Source organism: Triplophysa rosa, linkage group LG25 (genome assembly GCF_024868665.1).
Source record: "Triplophysa rosa linkage group LG25, Trosa_1v2, whole genome shotgun sequence".
NCBI classification, from domain to species: Eukaryota; Metazoa; Chordata; class Actinopteri; order Cypriniformes; family Nemacheilidae; genus Triplophysa; species Triplophysa rosa.
Genome location: NC_079914.1, coordinates 13,816,324 through 13,839,324, shown reverse-complemented (window position 1 = coordinate 13,839,324; position 23,001 = coordinate 13,816,324). Strand labels below are relative to the sequence as shown.

The window sequence follows — 23,001 nt, the reverse complement described above, 5'->3', positions numbered from 1 at the left end:
TTTCATTGTTTTTTCTTTGCTACAGTGTAAACAGAAGCCACCCAGTGAAAGATCAGAGTTGATAATGGAAGTCAGTCAATAGTGAGTGTGAGACACTGTGTAAAGCGTTTTCCTGTGTGGTTAAAGCATGCAGAGGAAGACATTCTGGTTTTGTTTAGGTTCTTTTTTCTTTAGCTTCTTTAGATGCTGAACTGTTGAAGAATGACTCGCTCTCAAATCGTTTTGATTTGTCTGCTATATCTCTCGGATGGTAAATTCAACTTTCTACATTGATAAACGTTTGCATTTTGAGAACAAAAGCCAGGTGTACATCATCAATTGTTTATGCGAATAACAAATTTGCTGCAATGCTTCATTTCATCTCTTTGTTCTAACCACTGCTGACAAAATGGAAAAAACATTAAGTTTGCTTAGTTTTTGCTGGTTTCTTGGAGGTTTGATCAAGTTCCAGACCAGAAAACCAACCAGTTTTTTTTATTTTTCTTACTCGAATCCCATGATTTGATTTTATCTATTACTCATTTCTGTCTGTGTTCCAGGTGTTTTTTATGATGCCGTGGAGGTAAGATGAGCCATTTTTCTTTAATCCTCAAAATATGGGGCATAAGTACAATAAAAGTCTACCGTTTCATATCAAATTAAATGATTATAATACATCTCTCAGTTCAGCACGTGTTGGAACCTTTCAGGTTGTGGGTTTAAATCCTTTGTGGCGCATGTCTTAAATTATATTACAATTCATTTCATTTCGTTATTTATATATTTTTACGATAGATATATATTATTAATTACATAGTTGCGGCCTAAAACGTGATCACATGTCGAGAACATATGACCAATGCAGCATGTGATCACATGTTATTCAAATGAGAATTTACATAGGATTTACACTTAAATGTTCCAAAAAACACACATTTCACGTGTCTTTTCTGTAAGAGTATAACAGTTCCATAAAATGACTTTGACATTAAACAACATCACACTTGATGACTTTGATGATTTTTAACCACTGGCTCAGTTTACCCCACAGCATTTGGCTCACATTGCCCTGCCATTTTGGATAAAACGTGCCAGATTACAAATTCAGATTAAAATTTAGCTAAATTATTTTCTTGTTATTTTAAATGTATGTTTTGGTTTTTTTTGGCCTTTATTCATATATTGGACAGTGGAGACAGACAGGACTCAGGAACATAAGGGTGTGGGACTTGAACTTGAACTTTGACTTTTCAGATCCCACCTCCTAAAATTACCAGAAAATATAAACCATGTACAGGAGGAAAGTCAAGTCAAAATTGCCTTGTCGAATGTTCATTGTTCGATGCGGCACCGGCTCTGCTCTCGTGGTATAACGGAAGCGATCCTCTCTACAACCTCACAGTTTCTCCTCATAACACCAGACTATATCTCGAGGTGGATTGTCAGGATCAAAACAGCTACTTTAACTGTACAGTGTCCAGTTCGGGCGTCAATCAGACGACACATCTCGACAAAAACCTGATCTGTCAACCGTGTCCAGGTATAGGACAGCTGTGACGTTAATACTGTCATTTCATCTTTTGTTTAACTGTCTGTCACTCTTTGTTTCTAACAGAAATCACTAATAATGCAGATTGAGATGGTGTCTGGAAAACTGTATTTTATGTTTTATATGGTTAATGTTTTCTAAAACAGATATAACAATGATGCTCGTGAGTGAGGGGGGGTCTGTCACTTTATCCACCCACCTTAAGGAACGACATAATGAGGACATAGAGTGGGTGTACGAGGAAAACTATCTCATTGCTGAACTCCTTGGACAAAACGATGACTATCATTTCTGTGACGATGGGAGATTTAGAGACAGACTGCAGCTGGACTTTAAGACTGGCTCTCTCACCATCAAAAACATCAGTCAAATCCACTCTGGAACATATGATCCAAAGATCACTGATGACTCAGTAATGGCCCGGCAATGCTTGAGTTATAATGTTACTGTATACGGTGAGTTTGAATTCACTTACCTAAAATCGCTGTGAGGCAGGCGTGACCGTTCTTTGTTCTCTGATGTTCTCCAGATCCTCTGCCCCTGCCTGTCATCACCAAAAACTCAACACGATGTTCTTCATCATCAAAATGTGTGGTGATGTGTTCAGTGAATGTGACTTGTGTGACTCTCTCCTGGTATAATGGAAGCAGATTAAACTCCAGCATCATTGTGTCTGATCTCAAAAGCAACTTTCTGTGTCTGGAGGTGTAATATCAGGACACAAACACATACAGATGTGTGGTGAACAATTCATTCGTCAACAGAACTACACAACTCAACATTGGTGAATTCTGTAAAGGTATGACAACAATTGATATATTCTTGTTTATTTAAGATTATATTTTCTTCTGAGATGAAAATATTTAGAGGATGAGATACCCTTACCATTCCTACCAGTTTGATCAGACAAATTCTTTACCTTTTGACACATTTTATAATAACACCAAACTCATCAAAATTATAATAGAATAATGGAAATCATGTAATGACAAAAAATACTAAAATACTAAAATAATTACATTTAAATAAACATCAGAATATTAGCTTTCTGCAAATGGATTGGCCGTCTATCAGGGTATACTGACCTCTAACTTTCTGGGCATGAGGCGGTTAAGACTCCTGCTCCGTCCCATAACTGTCTCTTGAAAAAAGACTGAAATCTTTTACTCTAATAACTGTTTTCTGTTTGTTCAATACAGATCAAGGGAATAATCTTGGTCTTCTTGGTTTTCTTGGTTTGATCATTCTTTGCCCGATCTGTTACTACCTGTATAAGTGTCAAAAAGGCTAGTATCACCTACAGCATAAATATACATATTTTGTGAAGTGGCATCAGTAAACATCCTTTGATACGCCAGGCACCATAAATTATGTGATGTGTACATATAGGCCCTTTTCACATGACGTCACGCATCTTCCGTTCTGCCGCGAAGCGGTGTATCGTTACGTCCGCTAGCGCCTCAGAATGGAGTTTACCAAGTCCCTTGCACTGCTGTCACAAATACGGCTAAATGATGTACAACGTCTTGCAGACAAATTTTCTCTTATGACAAGATCAACGCTAGATAAAGGATACAAATACTTCGTTGAACAGTACCTGTTTGATTATGAAGGTAAGTGTTTTTTTTTCTTTTTGTGTTAGCGAAGGCGCTAGGATAAGTTCTTGAATAAGTGTTCTGTCAGTTTTTCTGTCACTGTTGTTAAATTCCAGCGCGACGGCAAAACGGAAGTTCTTTTTTTTCTTCTTCTTGTTTGTTGCAAGATGGATGTCATGATACACTGCTATGTTATGAAGTTAAGTGACGTCATTGTGAAAAGGGCCTATTGTACTGTATATATACAGTATTTATACATTATGTGATATAGTTTATGTTCTATTTTTTCACGTTTTTGATACATTTTCTGAGTACAGTAGTGTTCAATATATAAAAACGTTGTTTTGAAAGGATGTGGGTTGATATAGCACAGCAATGACAATCTCACAGTCATTATAACGAGACTCTGAATGTGTGTGTTCAGCAGTTGCCAGCAGAGGTCAACATGTGGTCACTTATACTGCTGCACAAGGAAATGGTAGTTGATGCTTTACATTTTTACAGTACATGGTAAACCACTCAATATGTAAAATAACACAAATAACATTTTGGTAAGACACAACTTTGACGGCATCAAACTTTTTGTTTTGATGTTTACACATGTAAAATTGCAAATGGCACTGAATGTCCAAAACGTTGCGGAGGCCTAAGTGATGCATAAGAACATTAATGAAGTTAAAAAGGAAATAACAGAAATAAAAATGGTCAGACACTGTTTCATCTCACAACTGTGATGAGACTGAATGTGTGTGTTCAGCAGGGACCAGCGGAGGTCACCAGGGGACAAGTGGAGGTCACCAGGGGACCAGTGGAGGTCACCAGGGGACCAGTGGAGGTTACCAGGGGACCAGTGGAGGTTACTAGGGGACCAGTGGAGGTTACCAGGGGACCAGTGGAGGTTACTAGGGGACCAGTGGCACTGCTGCACAAGAGAATGGTAGCTGGTGTTTCATATCTTCACACAGTACATTTCTACAGTTTAAATCATTGAATAAGCTGTGAGTGATTATTTAATGGAAAATGTGTTTATGTAATAGATGCATCTGGACAGGGCACATCAGGCAACGATGCTACTGAAGAGACAAGCCTGATAGATTGTCCATCATCACAGGAGTCCGTGCCCTCAAGTACACTTTGCTGTTCAAAGTCACAGTGACCTTCTGTTATATACACCAAACACTATAAACCATTAGATGTTTTGGAATCACTGAGAAAGCTTCAAGGTTCTGACGAGTCGTCAAATCTCATTGGTTCTTGTGTCTCGTCACTAGTCGCTGTCGTGATAGACACAGATGACTGCATGTGAGAACCAACAAGATTCAGCGTGCCGCCATGTTTAACCTGACCTTGATGAGCTTCACATTTACATTTACATTTAGTCATTTAACAGACGCTTTTATCCAAAGCGACTTACAGATGAGGGAAACAATGGAAGCAATTGGAACAACATAAGGACAACAAAAAGCATGAGTGCAATAAAAGAAAACTGGTCTCATATAGCTTACCACAGTATACAGAGCTAAGTTTTTTTTTTTTTTTGAAAGAGTAGAAAAGAGAATATGAATTACTTTTATGATGAATGGATGCACTTTTCACTGGCATTACAAGCGGAAACCCATTTATCTAAACATATTTTTAACTGATCTTGATGGATGGGTGAGCAAACTGATGTGTTTGTTAAGACAGTTTACTTTCTCTTAGAAAAGCTGTCAATATGGGGAGAGAAAACTAGAAAAACTGTGACTTGCTCAAGATTTCTATGACAGTTTGATTTCAGATTTCAGTATGACAGACCAGATTTCCCTCTTTTGTATTGTCCCTTGTCATGGTTCTGCTCCCACCTTGTCTTGCTTCTTCTTGACCTAGTGGCAGTAACCATGATAGAACCTCTTGTTTTATGTGGAGAGAGCGTTTTGCGCATCCATGTCTCCACCTCTCCGGTGTGGCGTCTCTGTTCCCGCCCTTTCGTCCTCGTTATTGTTTGTTAATTAGTTCATGTCCTGCACCTGTCCCCTCTTGATTTATCCCCTTTATAATGCCCTTGTGTCTTCTGTCTCGTGCTGGTTCATTGTTCTTTGTGTTCGTGTTGTGTCATGTGGTGAGTTACCTGTCTGTTAGTTAGTTTAGTTTATTGTGTGTATGTCAGTGTTGTTATTAGTCTGTTAGTCTTAGTTAGTCCTGTTCCTGTGTCATGTTTGTTATGTTCCCCCACGTGGGTCTTTGTTTTGTTGCTTTTTAGTTATATTAAGTTTCTTGTTAACCCCTTACCCGCTGTCTGCACTTGGGTCCTCTGTCCTTGTCCTCACCACCCACGTTCATGACAGAATGAATCCAGCCAACGTGGACCCAGCAGACAGAGGGATCTCAGCGGAAGGGGTCGATGCCGCCGGGCTCCCCTCCAGGGTCGAAGCCACCGGACTCCCTTACAGGGTTGAGGCCGCTGGGCTCCAGTCCAGAGTCGGGGCCGCCGGGCTCCCTTCCAGGGTCGAGGCTACCGGAACCCCGTCCGGGATCGAGACCGCCGGGGCTCCCTTCCAGGGTTGAGGTCGTCGGATTCCCCTCCAGGGTTGAGGCCGCCGGTGTCCTGTTCTCGCCGCAGATCCCTGCCGGCATCCCAGCTGGTACCCAGGCCTGTCGAGTCGACCCCTTGTCTTGTTTGTTGTTTCTGTCCTTGTTTGGCCATCAGAGAGCGCTGCCCAGCCGTCGGAGATGCTGCCCAGCCGCCGACATCCTGTCCTGTCATGTCGACATCCAGGCCTGCCCAGCCGGTGATAGCCGGTCTCCCAGCCGGCCATCCAGCCGGCGCCATGTCCTGTCCAGCCGGCCTTCCAGCCGGCGCCATGTACTGTCCAGCCGGCCTTCCAGCCGGCACCATGTACTGTCCAGCCGGCCTTCCAGCCGGCGCCATGTACTGTCCAGCCGGCCTTCCAGCCGGCGCCATGTACTGTCCAGCCGGCCTTCCAGCCGGCACCATGTACTGTCCAGCCGGCCTTCCAGCCGGCACCATGTGCTGTCCAGCCGGCCTTCGTGCCGGCACCATGTCTTTGTTTGGACTTTTTTCCCCATGTATCACGTTTTTGGTCGTGTTTTGTATAATGTTTTTTTTGTCACAGTCTGTCTAGTCTTGTTTGTTCCTTGAGGAGCATCAGGATGCTGCTCCTTAAGGAGGGGCTTCTGTCATGGTTCTGCCCCACCTTGTCTTGCTTCTCTTGACCTAGTGGCAGAACCATGATAGAACCTCTTGTTTTATGTGGAGAGATGTTTTGTCCCTCATGGTCTTCCACTCTCCGGTGTGGCGTCTCTGTTCCCGCCCTTTCGTCTCGTTATTGTTTGTTAATTAGTTCATGTCCTGCACCTGTCCCCTCTTGATTTATCCCCTTTATTATGCCCTTGTGTCTTCTGTCTCGTGCTGGTTCATTGTTCTGTTGTGTTCTGTTTGTGTCATGTGGGTGAGTTACTGTCTGTAGTTAGTTTAGTTTATTGTGGTTATGTCAAGTGTTGTTATTATTTCTAGTCTAGTTAGTCCCTGTCCTTGTTGCTATGTTTTGTTATGTTCCCCCACGTGGGTCTTTGTTTTGTATTTTTTAGTTATAATTAAAGTCTGTCTTGTTAACCCCTTACCCGCTGTCTGCACTTGGGTCCTCTGTCCTTGTCCTCACCACCCACGTTCATGACAGCGATGATGATTATCGTGATACTGAGGCAAAGTTTCACTTTCTGTGTTCTCACTGACCTCAAATATACATTTTTTTCCGTTCAATATATTTAACGTTTCTCTACTGTGTAACCAAGTTCCTCTAAAATGTAAAACTTTCTATGGTTCCAAATACACCAGTGAGAATTACATTGGTTACATTTGTTTTTAATTCTTGTTATATATTTGAAAAGGCTTTTTTGTTTGTCTTGTACATTCATCATTGAATGTGAAACTGACTCCAGACTTTTGGAATTGGCACGATTTAGGTTTGGCTAAAACAACCACGAATACTGACCTTGTGGATCTTCTGACAAACAGTTTTGTTGGAAACAGAAGTGTCACTTTTCTCCATCAATGAATTTGTTTAATGTGCTTTTATACAGTATTTATAGCAATATATTTGACTTTACTGTGCCTAATTTTTATATCGAACAGCTATGTAATCTTTGTCTAGCTCTGGAACCGCCAGCCTATTAAACGGAGTTATGGTTGCTGGTTCTGTTATTCCTTTTCTCCTGCTGAGCGCTGGTTAATATCAATAAACTGTCTGTCTGTCTGTGCCTGCACTTCAATACCTGTGTTTTTCCTGACAGTAAGTGAAAGAGGGATGCCGGAAGGTTTCTGTATAGACCACTTCACACGATGTAAACACTGGTGCAGAAGCACTTCCGGTTTCATTTATTTTACTTGATTCGTTTATTTTTTCAATCTTATATGTTTCAATCTTAAAGACATTTGTTTAATATGTTCTGTTGGTTGTATCATGTTCAAACTATGGTGTATTTTTTAAGCACAAACACAAAGTTCTTCTGGACCAGCGTTGTTTACATCTGTTTACATCTACACATGTTAATACACCCATAATGATAGCTAACGCACGCAAGTTTTCACCCATCAGTTGCCCATAATGCAGTCATGCAGGCCCATGATGTGTGCAAAAATATGCATGAGATTTAGTTTGCTCTCACACAGAAAGCAACTTTATATAAATCCATAGTATAAGGTTTACAAATGCTAGTGCAAATTATTAGTTTTTTTACTTAAAATGTCACTCACACCGTGCACAGCATAAACTTTCAGTTTTAAAAAGCATCTGAAATATTAGCAAACAAATCAATATTTTAAAGGCTTTTAATCTGCTTACAATTGCATCAGACTGTGACGTGAGAGGATGTGGTAGATGTGTGCAGAAAGTGAGGAAGCACGACTGTTACATTTCCTCTACCCGAATGTTAAGTTTTCGAAGCGTTTAGTTTTTATGCTTGTTTTTGTTTTCTTTAAGTTTGTCCTGACGGTTGAATGTAAACATGAATCGCTCTCTGATCGTTGTGCTCTGTCTTCTGCAGTTGGATGGTAAATTCTATTTTAACTTTTGCAGTTTTAGCACAAAACCCAGTTTATTAAATCAAGTTTATTGAAATTCGAAATCTTTTTTTAATACCAAATTTGTAACTTGGTGTGTACTAAGCTTCTTTACTTTTGTGTTTCTCTCTTGGATTTAACCACCGCTATCCTGCTGATAACAAAAACAAGATGGTTTAAGAGGATTTGCTGGTTTTAGATGGGTTGGCAAGCTGATCTGTTATGATTTCTGTCTGTGTTCCAGATGTGTCTTGTGATGGACTGAAGACAGGGATGGACAACACTCATAATGCTGAAGTAATACTGATACTTAGACGCTCTAGAAAGTTCCTGTTACTGCTTTATTGCATTATCAAACTGCTTCAGCTTTATCATAATTTTTAGTTTTTAATTGTTTTCTCATGTTTTTTAGATTGCAACTCCAAAAATTACAGGTAGGACAGCTATGATATTACTGTCTAGTCTCTGAGGTGATGCAGCCTCACTTAAATGTCAGTCAGACATTTTGTTTGTTCTCTGTATTCACGTTTCTGTTGACGCCATTTTCTATTGTTATATGTATAATGAAATTTGCCACTGAGATTATACACTCAAAAGGGTAAAAATTGGATGAACCCAAGCGTTGGGTTTTAAATGGACCTGGGTTATTTCAACAAAAAAATGCTGGGTTTTTCTAACCCATTGTTGGGTCAAATACAGTTTTTTTCAACTGCTTACACACATTTTCAAAAAGCTGCCTCTTTTTTTCAAAACTTTACACACAAATCCAAGAATTGCACACACAAAATGCAAAATGCCTCACATCTCTTTCAAAATGAAGCACTACATTAAAAATATCACAAACACATTTCAAAAGCAAACATTTGTCTTCTGTTGCAAACACTTTTACCGTAATGTTATATTTTGGGATATATCATGTACACACAGTTATTCAAAACCTAAAGCTCTTAGTTCATGAGCTCCTCTGTACATTTCTGTACAAGATTGAAAGAAATTGGCAGAGAGATGTTTACAGTAAAATTCACTGTAAAAACAAAAGCCAAACTTTTTATTTCTTGTGTTTATTTATGTTTTTGCTGGTTGTGAATACAGTATTACTGTACACGGTACGGAAAAAAAAATTCTGGAGGACACAATGTATTGTTGAGGGGCTCACAGCATTTATGTTCGCAAAAATTGTGGCATCATTACAGTAAGCATATGGTTGCGTATATTTCACGAATTCTAAAAGCATTATTGGCCAAAACCAAATTCACGATAGCCGTCTCTTGCTCTTCAGTGAACATGAAACCTTCGCCTTTCCACTCTGTAGAAGATTCAGGAACAGTGTGAGTATGTGCCATAAACTGTAACATAATATACTATTTTATACAATAAGGTCAGAATGTCTTCTTACAGTTGGCTGTACTGCTGTACAGTGTGATACCTCACCAGACTGTGACCAATGCAGTGCACCGTAGTAAATGAATGCAAGGGTACTACTGTAAAATACTGTATATGTATTATAGCCTACTGTTTGTGTACATTAGATCATGTGTACATAACAGTAGATTGTTACATACCTGTTCTCATTTCTAAAAGTTCAAATTATACCTGCCACTGTAAATCGACTCAAATTGGGCTGGACTCTCTGTACAGCCTCTCTCGTTGTTACAGTAAACTGTGGTTTATCACATGATCAATGACTGTAGCCCTGATCTCATTCAAGACCACACTTCTTGTTCCTCGTCTTCCTCCTCTTCTTCCGACTCGTCCTCTAATTTGAACTCTGCCTCGTCCTCTGGCTCTCCCTCCAACTCCCCTTACTCTGTCTACATTGTTCGCATCCATTGTTCAAAACCTATAACTTGACCCTTGGCCTATTTATAGGCCTCTGCTGAAGTCATGATTGGTTGGTGTTAAGTAAAGCAATGTGTGTTTGCACATGTGAGGAGTTAGTGTGAGGCACTGAAGAATTAGTGTGGCATTTTGATTGGTTGTGTTTGAAAAAGGAAATCAATATACTTCCTGTAAGATTGTTGTGTGTTACATAGAGAATTGTGTGTTGTGTTTTGCAAAAAGTGATTTATGAAACTGAAAACTGAGTCAAAGGTGGAGAATTAGTGTATGGTTTTGCCGATTTGGTGTGTGGTTCTGGTGTTTGCGTGTCAGGTTTCAGAAATTGTGTGACAAGTAAACATTTTGTGTGTAAGCAGTTGAAAAAAACTGTAATATGTAGCCGAGTCAGTAGGGGGTGCTGTTGGACTGTCACTGCATGCGATAGCAGTTGTAGAAGGAGCGTTGGACCTGTTATACACGCCGCCTCTGTGGCCGTAAGTCATGCCATAGTTAAATTGGTTGGCGTGCTGGTGGTGGTCGGACTCTGGAAGAAGTTGTCGGCGGTAGGTCTTTTAAAAGAGTCTGGTTGTTTGGTTTATATTTGTGATGGTACATGGTTGGTTTTATGACTGTGTTTGTGGTAGTTATCGAGCCGATCTGGGTGCGTGTATGTTACAAGTGGTGGACTGCTTATACAGCCATTGGAAAAGCGGTGGACATTAAATCCACGGTATGTGAATGTGGGGTTGGAATATGCTGCACACACTGGTTATATACACCGTTACGTGTTTCGTGACTGTGTATTTGCATCTCAAAGATTTCGTCCGCTTTGACTATCGGATCGACGAGTGATATTGAGAGTGGCGAGTAACGCCAGACCGCTGTACTTTCCCTCTTCAGAATTGCGCATGCCCTTAAGAGCATGAAGGTAATTATTAAACTCTTAAGTTTTTTATTGTAGATTTTTATACTGGTTTTGTAATAAAGAAATGAATGTTTTAATTGTTTAAATTGAAAAATGTTATAAGATGTGGTGGTATGAGGGTGTGGTGGAGTATGGGTTTTATTGTCATGTTCTTTTTCTTTGCAGCGTTATGTGTGCTTTTGAAGTGTAGATCACCGTTTTCCCTACCTAAGTTTTGGATATGTTTACTTTTATATATTTGTTTATTGTATTAGTTTGATATTTTGTTTCTTTTGTTTGATTGTCGGCCCATGACCACTTTATTATACTGCTTCTTTATTGGACGTGTCCGTGCACTGACTGAGCCATAATTTATATCTGCCCTGCATATAGTGACTGAGAGAGACGCACTTATTCTTATTTTGGGCGTGATGTGGCAGTGACATGTATACACTGATTTGTGTTTGGGTATTGGTGTGACGTGAGATATTGTATTTGGTTTCTTTTGCTTTATTATTCTCTGAAGATACTATATTTGCCTAGGCGACTGTGGCCGGTGTTTGTGCAAGGTCAGACCAACCTGATACCAGTAAATAAAGATTTATGTCTGACTATAATACTCTGCTATATCCATTCATTTATTTGATTGACTGTGTGGGGAACTCATCTGGGAACTCCTACCCGAATCTAATTTGGAGTGGCGTAGTCTTGGGTGGTTGTGTATAACAACCCGCTCTGTTACATATACAAGCCATTTTCTTGGCTGATTGAATCCAGTGTCTGGACATTAAAAATGATTTTAATCCAGAGTTTAATTCAGACAGTGTATGTATCAGTTTTATATGGTCTCTTAATGTTTTCTAAAACAGAAACAACAATGATGCCCGTGAGTGAGGGGGGGTCTGTCACTTTATCCACCCACCTTAAGGAACGACATAATGAGGACATAGAGTGGGTGTACGAGGAAAACTATCTCATTGCTGAACTCCACGGACAAAACGATGACTATCATTTCTGTGATGATGGGAGATTTAGAGACAGACTGCAGCTGGACCTTAAGACTGGCTCTCTCACCATCAAAAACATCAGTCAAATCCACTCTGGAACATATGAACCAAAGATCACTGATGACTCAGTAATGGCCCGGCAATGCTTGAGTTATAATGTTACTGTATACGGTGAGTTTGAATTCACTTACCTAAAATCGCTGTGAGGCAGGCGTGACCGTTCTTTGTTCTCTGATGTTTTCCAGATCCTCTGCCCTTGCCTGTCATCACCAAAAACTCAACACGATGTTCTTCATCATCAAAATGTGTGGTGATGTGCTCAGTGAATGTGACACGTGTGACTCTCTCCTGGTATAATGGAAGCAGATTAAACTCCAGCATCAGTGTGTCTGATCTCAAAAGCAACTTTCTGTGTCTGGAGGTGAAATATCAGGACACAAACACATACAGATGTGTGGTGAACAATTCATTCGTCAACATAACTACACAACTCAACATCGGTGAATTCTGTAAAGGTATGACAACAGTTGATATATTCTTGTTTATTTAAGATTATATTTTCTTCTGAGATGAAAATATTTAGAGGATGAGATGCCCTTACCATTCCTACCAGTTTGATCAGACAAATTCTTTACTATTAAACACATTTTATAATAACACCAAACTCATCAAAATTATAATAGAATAATGGAAATCATGTAATGACAAAAAAAACTAAAATACTAAAATAATTACATTTAAATAATCATCAGAATATTAGCTTTCTGCAAATGGTTTGGCCGTCTATCAGGGTATACTGACCTCTAACTTTCTGGGCATGAGGTGGTTAAGACTCCTGCTCAGTCCCATAACTGTCTCTTGAAAAAAGACTGAAATCTTTTACTCTAATAACTGTTTTCTGTTTGTTCAATACAGATCAAGGGAAATATCTTGGTTATCTTGGTTTTCTTGGTTTGATCATTCTTTGCCCGATCTGTTACTGCCTATATAAGTGTCAAAAAGGCTAGTATCACCTACAGCATAAATATACATATTTCGTGAAGTGGCATCAGTAAACATCCTTTGATACGCCAGGCACCATAAATGATGTGATGTGTACATATAGGCCCTTTTCACATGACGTCACGCATCTTCCGTTCTGCCGCGAAGCGTTGTATCGTTACGTCCGCTAGCGCCTCAGAATGGAGTTTACCAAGTCCCTTGCACCGCTGCCACAAATACGGCTAAATGATGTACAACATCTTGCAGACAAATTTTCGCTTATGACAAGATCAACGCTAGATAAAGGATACAAATACAAAAACGGAAGTTCTTTTTTTTTCTTGTTTGTTGCAAGATGGATGTCATGATACACTGCTATGTTATGAAGTTAAGTGACGTCATTGTGAAAAGGGCCTATTGTACTGTATATATATTTATACATTGTGATATAGTTTATGTTCTATTTTTTCACGTTTCTGATACATTTTCTGAGTACAGTAATGTTAAATATATAAAAACATTGTATTGAAAGGATGTGGGTTGATATAGCACAGCAATGACAATCTCACAGTCATTATAACGAGACTCTGAATGTGTGTGTTCAGCAGATGCCAGCAGAGGTCAACATCCGGTCACTTATACTGTTGCACTAGGAAATGGTAGTTGATGCTTTACATTTTTACAGTACATGGTAAACCACTCAATATGTAAAAACAAATTTGGTAAAAAAAAAACATTTTGGTAAGACACAACTTTGACGGCATCAACCTTTTTGTTGCGGAGGCCTAAGTAATGCAAAAGAACATTAATGAAGTTAAAAGGGAAATAACAGAAATAAAAATGGTCAGACACTGTTTCATCTCACAACTGTGATGAGACTGAATGTGTGTGTTCAGCAGGGACCAGTGGAGGTCACCAGGGGACCAGTGGAGGTCACCAGGAGACCAGTGGCACTGCTGCACAAGAGAATGGTAGCTGGTGTTTCATATCTTCACACAGTACATTTCTACATGCAGTTTAAATCATTGAATAAGCTGTGAGTGATTATTTAATGGAAAATGTGTTTATGTAATAGATGCATCTGGACAGGGCACATCAGGCAACGATGCTATTGAAAAGACAAGCCTGATAGTTCGTCCATCATCATCACAGGAGTCCGTGTCCTCAAATACACTTTGCTGTTCAAAGTCACAGTGACCTTCATGTTATATACACCAAACACTATAAACCATTTGAAGTCTCATCACAACTCGTCACTAGTCCCCATATCTGTCGTGACTCGAGTCTCGACACAGATGACTACATGTGAGAACCCACAAGATTCAGCGTGCCGCCACGTTTGACCTGACTTTGATGATCTTTACTGGATTACTTTTATGATGCCAACGCTGGGAAGTACCATATTATTTTGTTTAACTAGAGAATTCTAATTTGTCTGTGACTGATTTCTCTAATTCTACCAATGCTGCAATTTATTTGAATATTTACAGTAAAAATAATTGCAATTTGACTAAAATTACTGTTTTGGTTTAATTGAATGCTGTTGTCATGATTCTGTCCTTATTGTCATGAGTTTTCTAATCCTGTGGACAGAGTCGCCACAAGTACCATGTATCTTGTGCTTGTTGTGTATGTGTGGAGACACGTGGCCTTTGTTTTGACTTTGCGCCATGTGTCCTCTTGTCGCGTTGCCTTGGCCCCGCCCCCTTGTTTCACTGTCATTTTGTCATTAGTGTTTCATGCCCCTCACCTGCCCTGTGTAATCTCCCTGTTAGTGTTTCATTTCCCTCACCTGCCCAGTGTTATTTCCCCTCATTAGTCTCCCCATTTAAGGTCCTCGTGCGCTCTGTCACATGCGAATGAGATTGTTAATCTATTGTTCTCGGCCCTTGGCCTTGACCTTGGCCTTGACCTTGCATTGTCGTTGTTTGGATTATTCCCTGTGCTTTATTTTGTTTTGCTCCTTGTGGCACGTTTTATGTTTATTCCATGTTTTGAGTTCCTGTTTTCCCCATCGCGGGATTATTTAATAAAAGTGTTTGGCAAAATTTTGCTGTCTGCGCTTTGGTTCTGTCTTCGATTCATGACAGCTGTTTTCTTCTGACTTTTCATTGAAGAATCGCCTTGCAGTGATTAAGCGATGATGATTATCGTGATATTGAGGTCAAGTTTCTCACTGACCTACATTCATTATTGACAATTCCATTCACTATATTTAATGTTTCTCTACGTGTAACTAAATTCCTCTAAAATGTAAAACTTTCTATGGTTCCAAATACACCAGTGAGAATTACATTGGTTACATTTGTTTTTAATTCTTGTTATATATTTGAAAAGGCTTTTTTGTTTATCTTGTACATTCATCATTGAATGTGAAACTGACTCCAGACTTTTGGAATTGGCACGATTTAGGTTTGGCTAAAACAGCTATGAATACTGACCTTGCTGGTCTTCTGACAAACAGTTTTGTTGGAAACAGAAGTGTCACTTTTCTCCATCAATGAATTTGTTTATTGTGCTTTTATACAGTATTTATAGCAATATATTTGACTTTATTGTGCCGAATTTTTATATCGAACAGCTATGTAATCTTTGTCTAGCTCTGGAACCGCCAGCCTATTAAACGGAGTTATGGTTGCTGGTTCTGTTATTCTTTTTCTCCTGCTGAGCGCTGGTTAATATCAATAAACTGTCTGTCTGTGCCTGCACTTCAATACCTGTGTTTTTCCTGACAGTAAGGTGAAAGAGGGATGCCGGAAGGTTTCTGTATAGATGGTTACTGTTCGCGGAATCCTCCATTATTATCATCTTTTAACTCCAAATGTGTGTTGTTCAGTGATGAATGTGACACATGTGAGTCTCTCCTGGTACAAAGGAAAGAGTTTATTGTCCAGCATCATTGTGTCTGATCTCAACATCAGACTCTCTCTACCTCTGGAGGTGGAATATCAGGACACAAACACATACAGATGTGTCATCAACAATCCCATCACAAACCACACATAACATCTACACATCATTTATGTCTGTCAGTCGTGTTCAGGTAGGACAGAAATAATTATTAAAATGTATTAACTGATTTGTTGCATCTCATGTTGTGTGTACTCTGAAAAGGTGACAGAATCATCTTTTGGTAGATTTCTCTTTCTGCTAAAATAATTATATACTGGCTATCCTAAAAATATCATAAACTGTTTTGAAATTAAATAGAAATGAAAGTTTATCATTACAGAACTCCAGTATATACTGCTGATAGCTGCTGGTTCTGTGGGGCTGCTGCTGATTGTACTTGTTATCACATGTGTGTGTGTTGCTGCTTCAACAAGAAAAGCAACCAGGGCAAGTATTTACAAGCAAAAAGTATCCCTTTTTAATAAGCTTTACTTTAGATTCAGAAATTTAGCAGACAAACAGAAATGCAAAGCGCATACAACAGTACACATACAGAAGTTTACTTTCAGGAGAACATCTGTCTTCACATCCATTTGAGAAAACTCATCACTCATCTGTTCTTCCTGTATTCTTTTTCATTTTTTTATTCAGGCTCAAGTCCCTCCATTAGAAACTGAGCTGTCATTCTTTATATGAAAGCAAAGTTCGCCTGCCATTGGCATCGCATCACGGGCAGTGTGAAAAAACATTACTTGAATTGGATGTATGCGGAGTATTTCGGGGGTCAAGTGTTGAGGCTCTTTAGGCATCCGATGTTTTCATCCGTGTCCTCATTTTTATTACTTATATGTGGTGACACATATTGCTTTTGTTGTGAAATTTGCAAAGATCAAAACCAACCATAGCATATTGAACTTCTCAGATCTCTTTAGCAGTTAAAAAACACTAGCAAAGCTAGCAACTGTTTGGACAAACTTTAGCTTAAATATAATCTGTTTCTTTTAAATATGACAGCGCATATTTAATAATTAATAACTCATTTGGCTTGTGGTCATGCCGAGATCTGATTACATGTACTGTATATATCTCATTGTCATCAACCAATTGTAACTAAAATGATGTATCCTCATTACAGCAAATTAGCACTTGAATATATTCAGACATGATAAGGATCATAGTTGTTGAATGAATATTGTCATGTTACGCGAACAGTGACCAGTAGAGGGTATTGAGCTCTATCCACCTGTTGTGTAGTATGGCGTAAGTGATATTATTTATGTTTTGTCGACTGTAAACTACTTATCATCTCTAATGACGTGCAAAAACAAATTAAGACTAATACATTTTTTATTTATAGTTTTTGTTTCTAAATATGTATTTGGCATGAATTATTGTGGTTTCATTAAACAAATCCTTTCTTACTCAATCAGTGATGTCATCCTCATGTGACAACAGACAATGATATATCGTTCTATAATATATAAAATGCAGTAAAGAGAAAGAGGGATGGAGTCTCCCTATGCGTTATTGTGATATCTTGTGATTGCACTGTAGTAAAAGATTTTTATTTTGCATCTTTTTTGTCACTCTTTGTGATAGGGTAATCATATAGGAAAATAGATTAAAAATAAGATACAATAGACATGTAGTGTTTCATTAACAAACCGTATTTAACAGATTTTTAGGTTTAGTAATTATATTAAAGACTTATCAAGAGTAAAACTCTTTCATTAAAATACATGCCACACCACCCTTGCGCTCTAACTCGAGGCAAAGAAAGGTGGAAATCTCCTCATGGTGTATCTTGAAGTCACTTTGGATAGAAATGTCAAATGCATCAATGTAATAGTTTTATGTAAAGGAGACTTAATGTTTCTAGATCAATTCTTGCTATGGAAACCATATCGAGGGCTCAAGTAATACATTTGTTTTTATTTACATTTTTTACTTCACAGTTATTATGTATTACATGTAAACCATCACCTACAGAGACCACAGAAGTAATTAGATGTTAGATGTGCTACATATATTAGATGTGCTACATATTTCCATATAATATTTCCACGTTTCAGTACAGATTTTTTAATAATTATCTAAAGCCTTACTTTTTTGCATGATTAAGACTTTTTGACTAGTACATTAGACATGCTGAGGAGCAGCACACCAGTGAATTAATGAAGAGGAAAAGGGCTATAGAAACAGCAATCCTAAATCTAGTTTTACAAGATTTCATTTTTTTTTATTTACAATGAATATCTTGTTAAATGTGAAAATCAGTAAACATTTGGATAAATAAGGAATGTACTATAATAGCTAACAATAAAAGCAATTTACATTTATTTTTGACCGTCTTTAACCTCCTTAAGCAGAATTCCATAAGGGCGGATGGAGCTTTCCACTATTTCTTTCTCTTTCGCAGGAGATGACCCAGCAGGGATGGGAACCAGCCAATAGTCCTTTTCCTCGGTGAATGTCCTCTTCTCAGGGTGGATTCTTTTCTGCATGATGACTTTGTAAGTCTTTCCATTTTTTTGAGATGTGAATTGCTTGCTACGAGCGTACCCATCTGCCACTTTTATGTCTGGAGTTGAATAAATTCCTCTTCCGTGAACTTCACGGTCGCCCGCCTTGTAGTGGGTTTTGACTACGCCCTCAGCTCCTTCCAAACTGGTTCCATGGTAGGACACTGGCCACTCATTTGGAGTAGATTTGTTCCTCCATCCACCGGTTCCCAGCCAAGCTTTCCCGTCTGGGTACTTATCTCTTACCTTTAGGGCGAAACGTTTCCACCCGTACGGGCGCTTGTACGGCTCGTTCCCGCGCTTGCAGTCAGAATCAGATTTAGACTTGGACTTGTGAGTGAAGTCAAAGTCATACGCTGGGTCAAAGAATTCTTCTGGAATTACAAATAGTACTTTGCGCCCAGAGGGTCTCGCGCTTTTGATTCTTGGGGTTTTTGTGGGCACTGAGTTTGCATCTTGAGTTGCACCTGGCTTTGCATCTTGAGTTCCACCTGGGTTTGCATCTTGACTCGCACCTGGGTTTGCATCTTGAGTTGCACCTGGGTTTGCATCTTGACTCGCACCTGGGTTTGCATCACGAGTTTGCACCTCATCAAGATCAAGCAACCTCCTCAGTAATGAAGTCAAATATGCCCACAGCCCCTTTGCTTCATCACTCAGAAGAACAGCAGCTGGTAGATTGGTAACATCCAACTGAACAGCATCATCTGTATCTAAAACCTCTGACTTCAATATCACTTTTTGTCCTATGAGGGTTGAGAGCGCTTCTGCTAAGATGTGAAAGTTGACATCCATCGCGTTAGTTTGGTGTTTGACCTTGTCGAGAGAGCAGAAGAGCTGATCTGTTGCTACTGTCATCAGGTGAAGGAGATTTATAAGTGTATCACACGCCTATTGAAACTGAAAGGAATTTTTCATTCTTGCGGATTCATATAGAAGACTTCAAAACACTTGGCAGTACTCTTCATGATCTCGAGTTCTGCAGAATTAACCTGTAATTCATATACAGAAGAATGCAATAAACTGGTTTTTCTACAAAAGACAAAGAGAAACTTGGCACAGATGTAAGATCATGTTGGCCATCACCAACAGGGTCTGTAACTTGACAACTGTGAAGAACAAGGCAAAACAACAAGCAGAAAAAAAACTGAACTGATAACCATTGACCTTCTGCTTAAAATAGATCAATGTAATTGAACATGATGAAAATAGCATGTGAGATTGTGAAAATCTTTGCTCTTGTTTAACACGATGTCACTGAGAGGCATTTACTTGTCATTTACACTGTTACATATAGGGAACCTGAGCATTGAAATGCTTGTAATGTGGCTCACACTTGAAGTAGCATAAACATTTTCACTAACATTTACACAACATGAAAGATAACTTAAAGTACTGTTTACAGGGACTACAGGGATTATGACTTCTAACCTTAGCTTGGTTAATAATTTTTTTTTTTAAAGATGTTGTCACAACCCTGCAAAACACAATAGAAACCATTGAAGGGACCGGTGCCTTGGCTCCATTGTGCGCCTGATATATCCTTTTGTGTGATTTTATGAAATTATTAATCAATGAATGATCAGTATACTCGTTGTTAAGATTGATTTAAATATGATTACAAGCAGTGTTGGGTAAGTTACTCTGAAAAAGTAATTAATTACTAGTTACTAATTACATATTCAATAGTGTAATTAGATTACTGTGTAAATGACTCTTTACAAAAAGTATTTAATTACTTATGACTAATTACTTTCTAAATCCTATATCAACCTTGATTAGTTAAGTGATTCAAGGATAGACATGAAACGTCTCTTAATTAATTCAAGCAAATAATATAAAACTACATAAATTATTCTTATTAAAAACAGTATACAAATGTGAGAAGGATACGTTAAAGCATACATTTTAAAGTTAGACTTATAATTTTTATGTCATTTCCACTATTGAATATATTACACAGTATTTAGTTCAATTACATCAGAAGTAACTGTAGTTAAATTACAGAAAAAAATAAGAGTAATCCCTTACTTTATTTTTTCAAAGGGAAAGTAGTTAAATTACAGTAACTAATTACTTAGTAACTAGTTATACCCAACACTGATTACAAGCAAATCATTAGTTAACCTTTCATGGCACAATTGTTATTATATTAGTAGTCTCTCCATCTATTCCTACATGTGTCATTCTAAGATGTCAAGGATGTTAGAATTACAGCCAGACAGGTATCTCTGTGGTATGTGTAAAATTCACAGAGACCCTTACTTTAATTCCTTAAATCAAAACGATTCCTATAACCAGTCATTGTTTAATCTTAGCAAAATGACGTGTGTGTGTGTGTGTGTGATCTATGGAACCATATGTTCTACAACGTATATTCTAAAATTGTTCTGGGCTTTTTGTCCTTTTACAGAGATTATCTTTTGTCTAACCAATCAAGGAAGGATGCCTTAACTAAGTAATGATTTACTCAGAATTTATGCTCTGCATTTAACCCATCCAAGTGCACACACACACCGTGAACACACACCCAGAGCAGTGAGCCATTGCCGCGGCACCCGGGGAGCTCAAGGGTCTCACCTCAGCCGTGGTATTGAAGGTGGAGGAGAGCGCTGATCATTCATTTCCCCCACCTACAACCCCTGCTGGTATGAGGCTCGAACCGGCAACGTTTGGGTTACAAGTCTGAGTCGCTAACCATTAGGACTGCCTTTAGTTGACTCTGTTAGCATAAATATCTCTTGTTTTCCTTGTTCTTTATACCCTGCTTATGTCACTCTGGTTACACAGGTGTGTCTTGTAACACCAGATGCGTTCCTTGCTAACTTCCAAACATTGGTATACCTTGAAATATGTAACCAGCCTACACACCTAATGTTGTGAAAAGAAAAGCCTAAACCGTGGCAGATTTTATTTTGAAATGTTGTTCTAATTGAATATTTAATGTAACTGAAAATGAAACTAAAGTTTTAAAGTGATAGTAATTTGAAATTGACATTTTGATGCTTTTCACTTAACTTCAACAAATCACTTCCACGTAACACAATTGTATAGGCTTCTAGCTCAAACTTGCACTAAAAAAGAAGCTCTTTGTTTGAACATGATTCAATCATGGACATTGGTTCCACATGTTGGAGTCATCTTTTCTTAACATGAAATTAACATGTTGCATGAACATGAGTAAAACGTGTAAACTCAACATGAAAGTAACATGTTAAGTGAACATGACTGAATCAAGTTAACCCAACAATATACGCTTCTGCACAACTCCTGAAACAGACGTCACAAAAACTCTTTAAAATGCCAACACAACAATACTAAATACTGATGGCAAGCAACCATTAAATCAATGTTAAAAATGATTGATTTCTCATTGTTAATGGCATTGAATCAAGATAACTTTTGCACCCGCAGTTCATGTTGAAAAAATGTAATTTTATCAAACCATTATTGTGATCAGTGTTTGCTTTAGTTGGGCTCTTGATTCTTGACATTGTTAAGTCAGTTCCTCCTTTCTTCGTTCTTCAATGCTTGTGAATGTGTTTAATGAATTTACATGTAAAGCACAAAAAGTGATGTGTCACAAGAGGTTTTTGGTATGCTATTAAATAAAGAAGCTGCTTTACATTTATAGTAAGATTGATGATTGATTGATGTGTTCTGGTCACAAATGCAAAATTTCTGGGGCAAAATAGGTGAAGTTGTTTCCGACACGTTTAAACATCAACACGCATTATACAAATATCAACAATGGTGACAATCATCAAACCAATTCAGATAAACGGATCAACAACAATGCATGCTGGGATGTTACACAGCATGCATTGTAGCATGAAGCTTTCTTTTGTTGATTGTTACCATTGTTGAGTTTCATACATTGATTCTTGATGTCTAATTGATTCAACAATATAATTTTCCTCTATATTATCACATATTGTTAACAATAACACAACAATCTCGTGAACAACATATCAACCTCAGTAACTTCATAACACTGGATCCTGCTGGACCCTCATTTTCTTTGCCACAACAAATGTATAACAAAACTATTTCAATAGGCAAAGAAAATCTAACAATAAAAGACAAATCAAGAGCCCAACTAAAGCAAACACTGATCACGATAATGGTGATTTGTTTTTCTACATGTTTATTTCATGTTGAGGTTACTTGATTCATTTAAGTTCTTTCTACGTGTTAATTTCTTGTTGAGAAAACATGACTCAAACATGTGGAACCACTGTCCATGATTGAATTATGTTAAACCAAAGAATCATTTTTTGAGTGCATATTTGGAACAATATGAGGGTGAGTAAATGATGAAAGAATTGTCATTTTTGGATGAAATTTCCTTTTAAGCGTCAGCAAATCGGCAGTGGTTCAACTTTCTTTGGAAATTCTGTGATGATCCTGCCTCACATTGTCATGCTTTTCTAGTCTTGTGAAATTTCCTTTTAAGCGTCAGACATGCCCATGCCCATGGCAAATCGGCAGTGGTTCAAATTCTTTGGAAATTCTGTCATGATCCTTCCTTACCTTGTCATGCTTTTCTAGTCTTGTGACAGGATTATGACAGTCCCACGTGTTTTGTGTGAGACTCAATTTGCTATTGCCATGCCATGTGTTCTCCTGTCTCGTCTCTTGACCCCCCCCCCTTGCTTATGAAATGTATTCATTTATTAATGACTCAAAGACGTT

The 23,001-nt window shown here is 38.4% G+C and overlaps 1 protein-coding gene across 5 annotated transcripts; it reads left to right on the top strand.

The window, feature by feature from the left end:
* Positions 1 to 66: 66 nt before the first annotated feature.
* On the top strand, positions 67 to 15,625 carry LOC130548590 (uncharacterized). 5 transcript variants are annotated; one of them, XM_057325435.1, is made up of 10 exons: positions 67 to 81; positions 175 to 250; positions 540 to 562; positions 1,234 to 1,519; positions 11,774 to 12,082; positions 12,157 to 12,426; positions 12,827 to 12,913; positions 13,498 to 13,551; positions 13,789 to 13,863; positions 13,968 to 15,625. In XM_057325435.1, exons 2-10 carry the CDS (start codon positions 202 to 204, stop codon positions 14,087 to 14,089), a joined length of 1,275 nt encoding a protein of 424 aa, XP_057181418.1. In that variant the 5' UTR covers positions 67 to 81; positions 175 to 201; the 3' UTR covers positions 14,090 to 15,625. The 5 variants fall into 5 exon arrangements, with proteins under 5 accessions (XP_057181418.1, XP_057181417.1, XP_057181419.1 ...); XM_057325434.1 differs by lacking the exon at positions 67 to 81 and having other exon boundaries at positions 152 to 250; XM_057325436.1 differs by lacking the exon at positions 67 to 81 and having other exon boundaries at positions 153 to 250; positions 13,501 to 13,551.
* Positions 15,626 to 23,001: the final 7,376 nt, after the last annotated feature.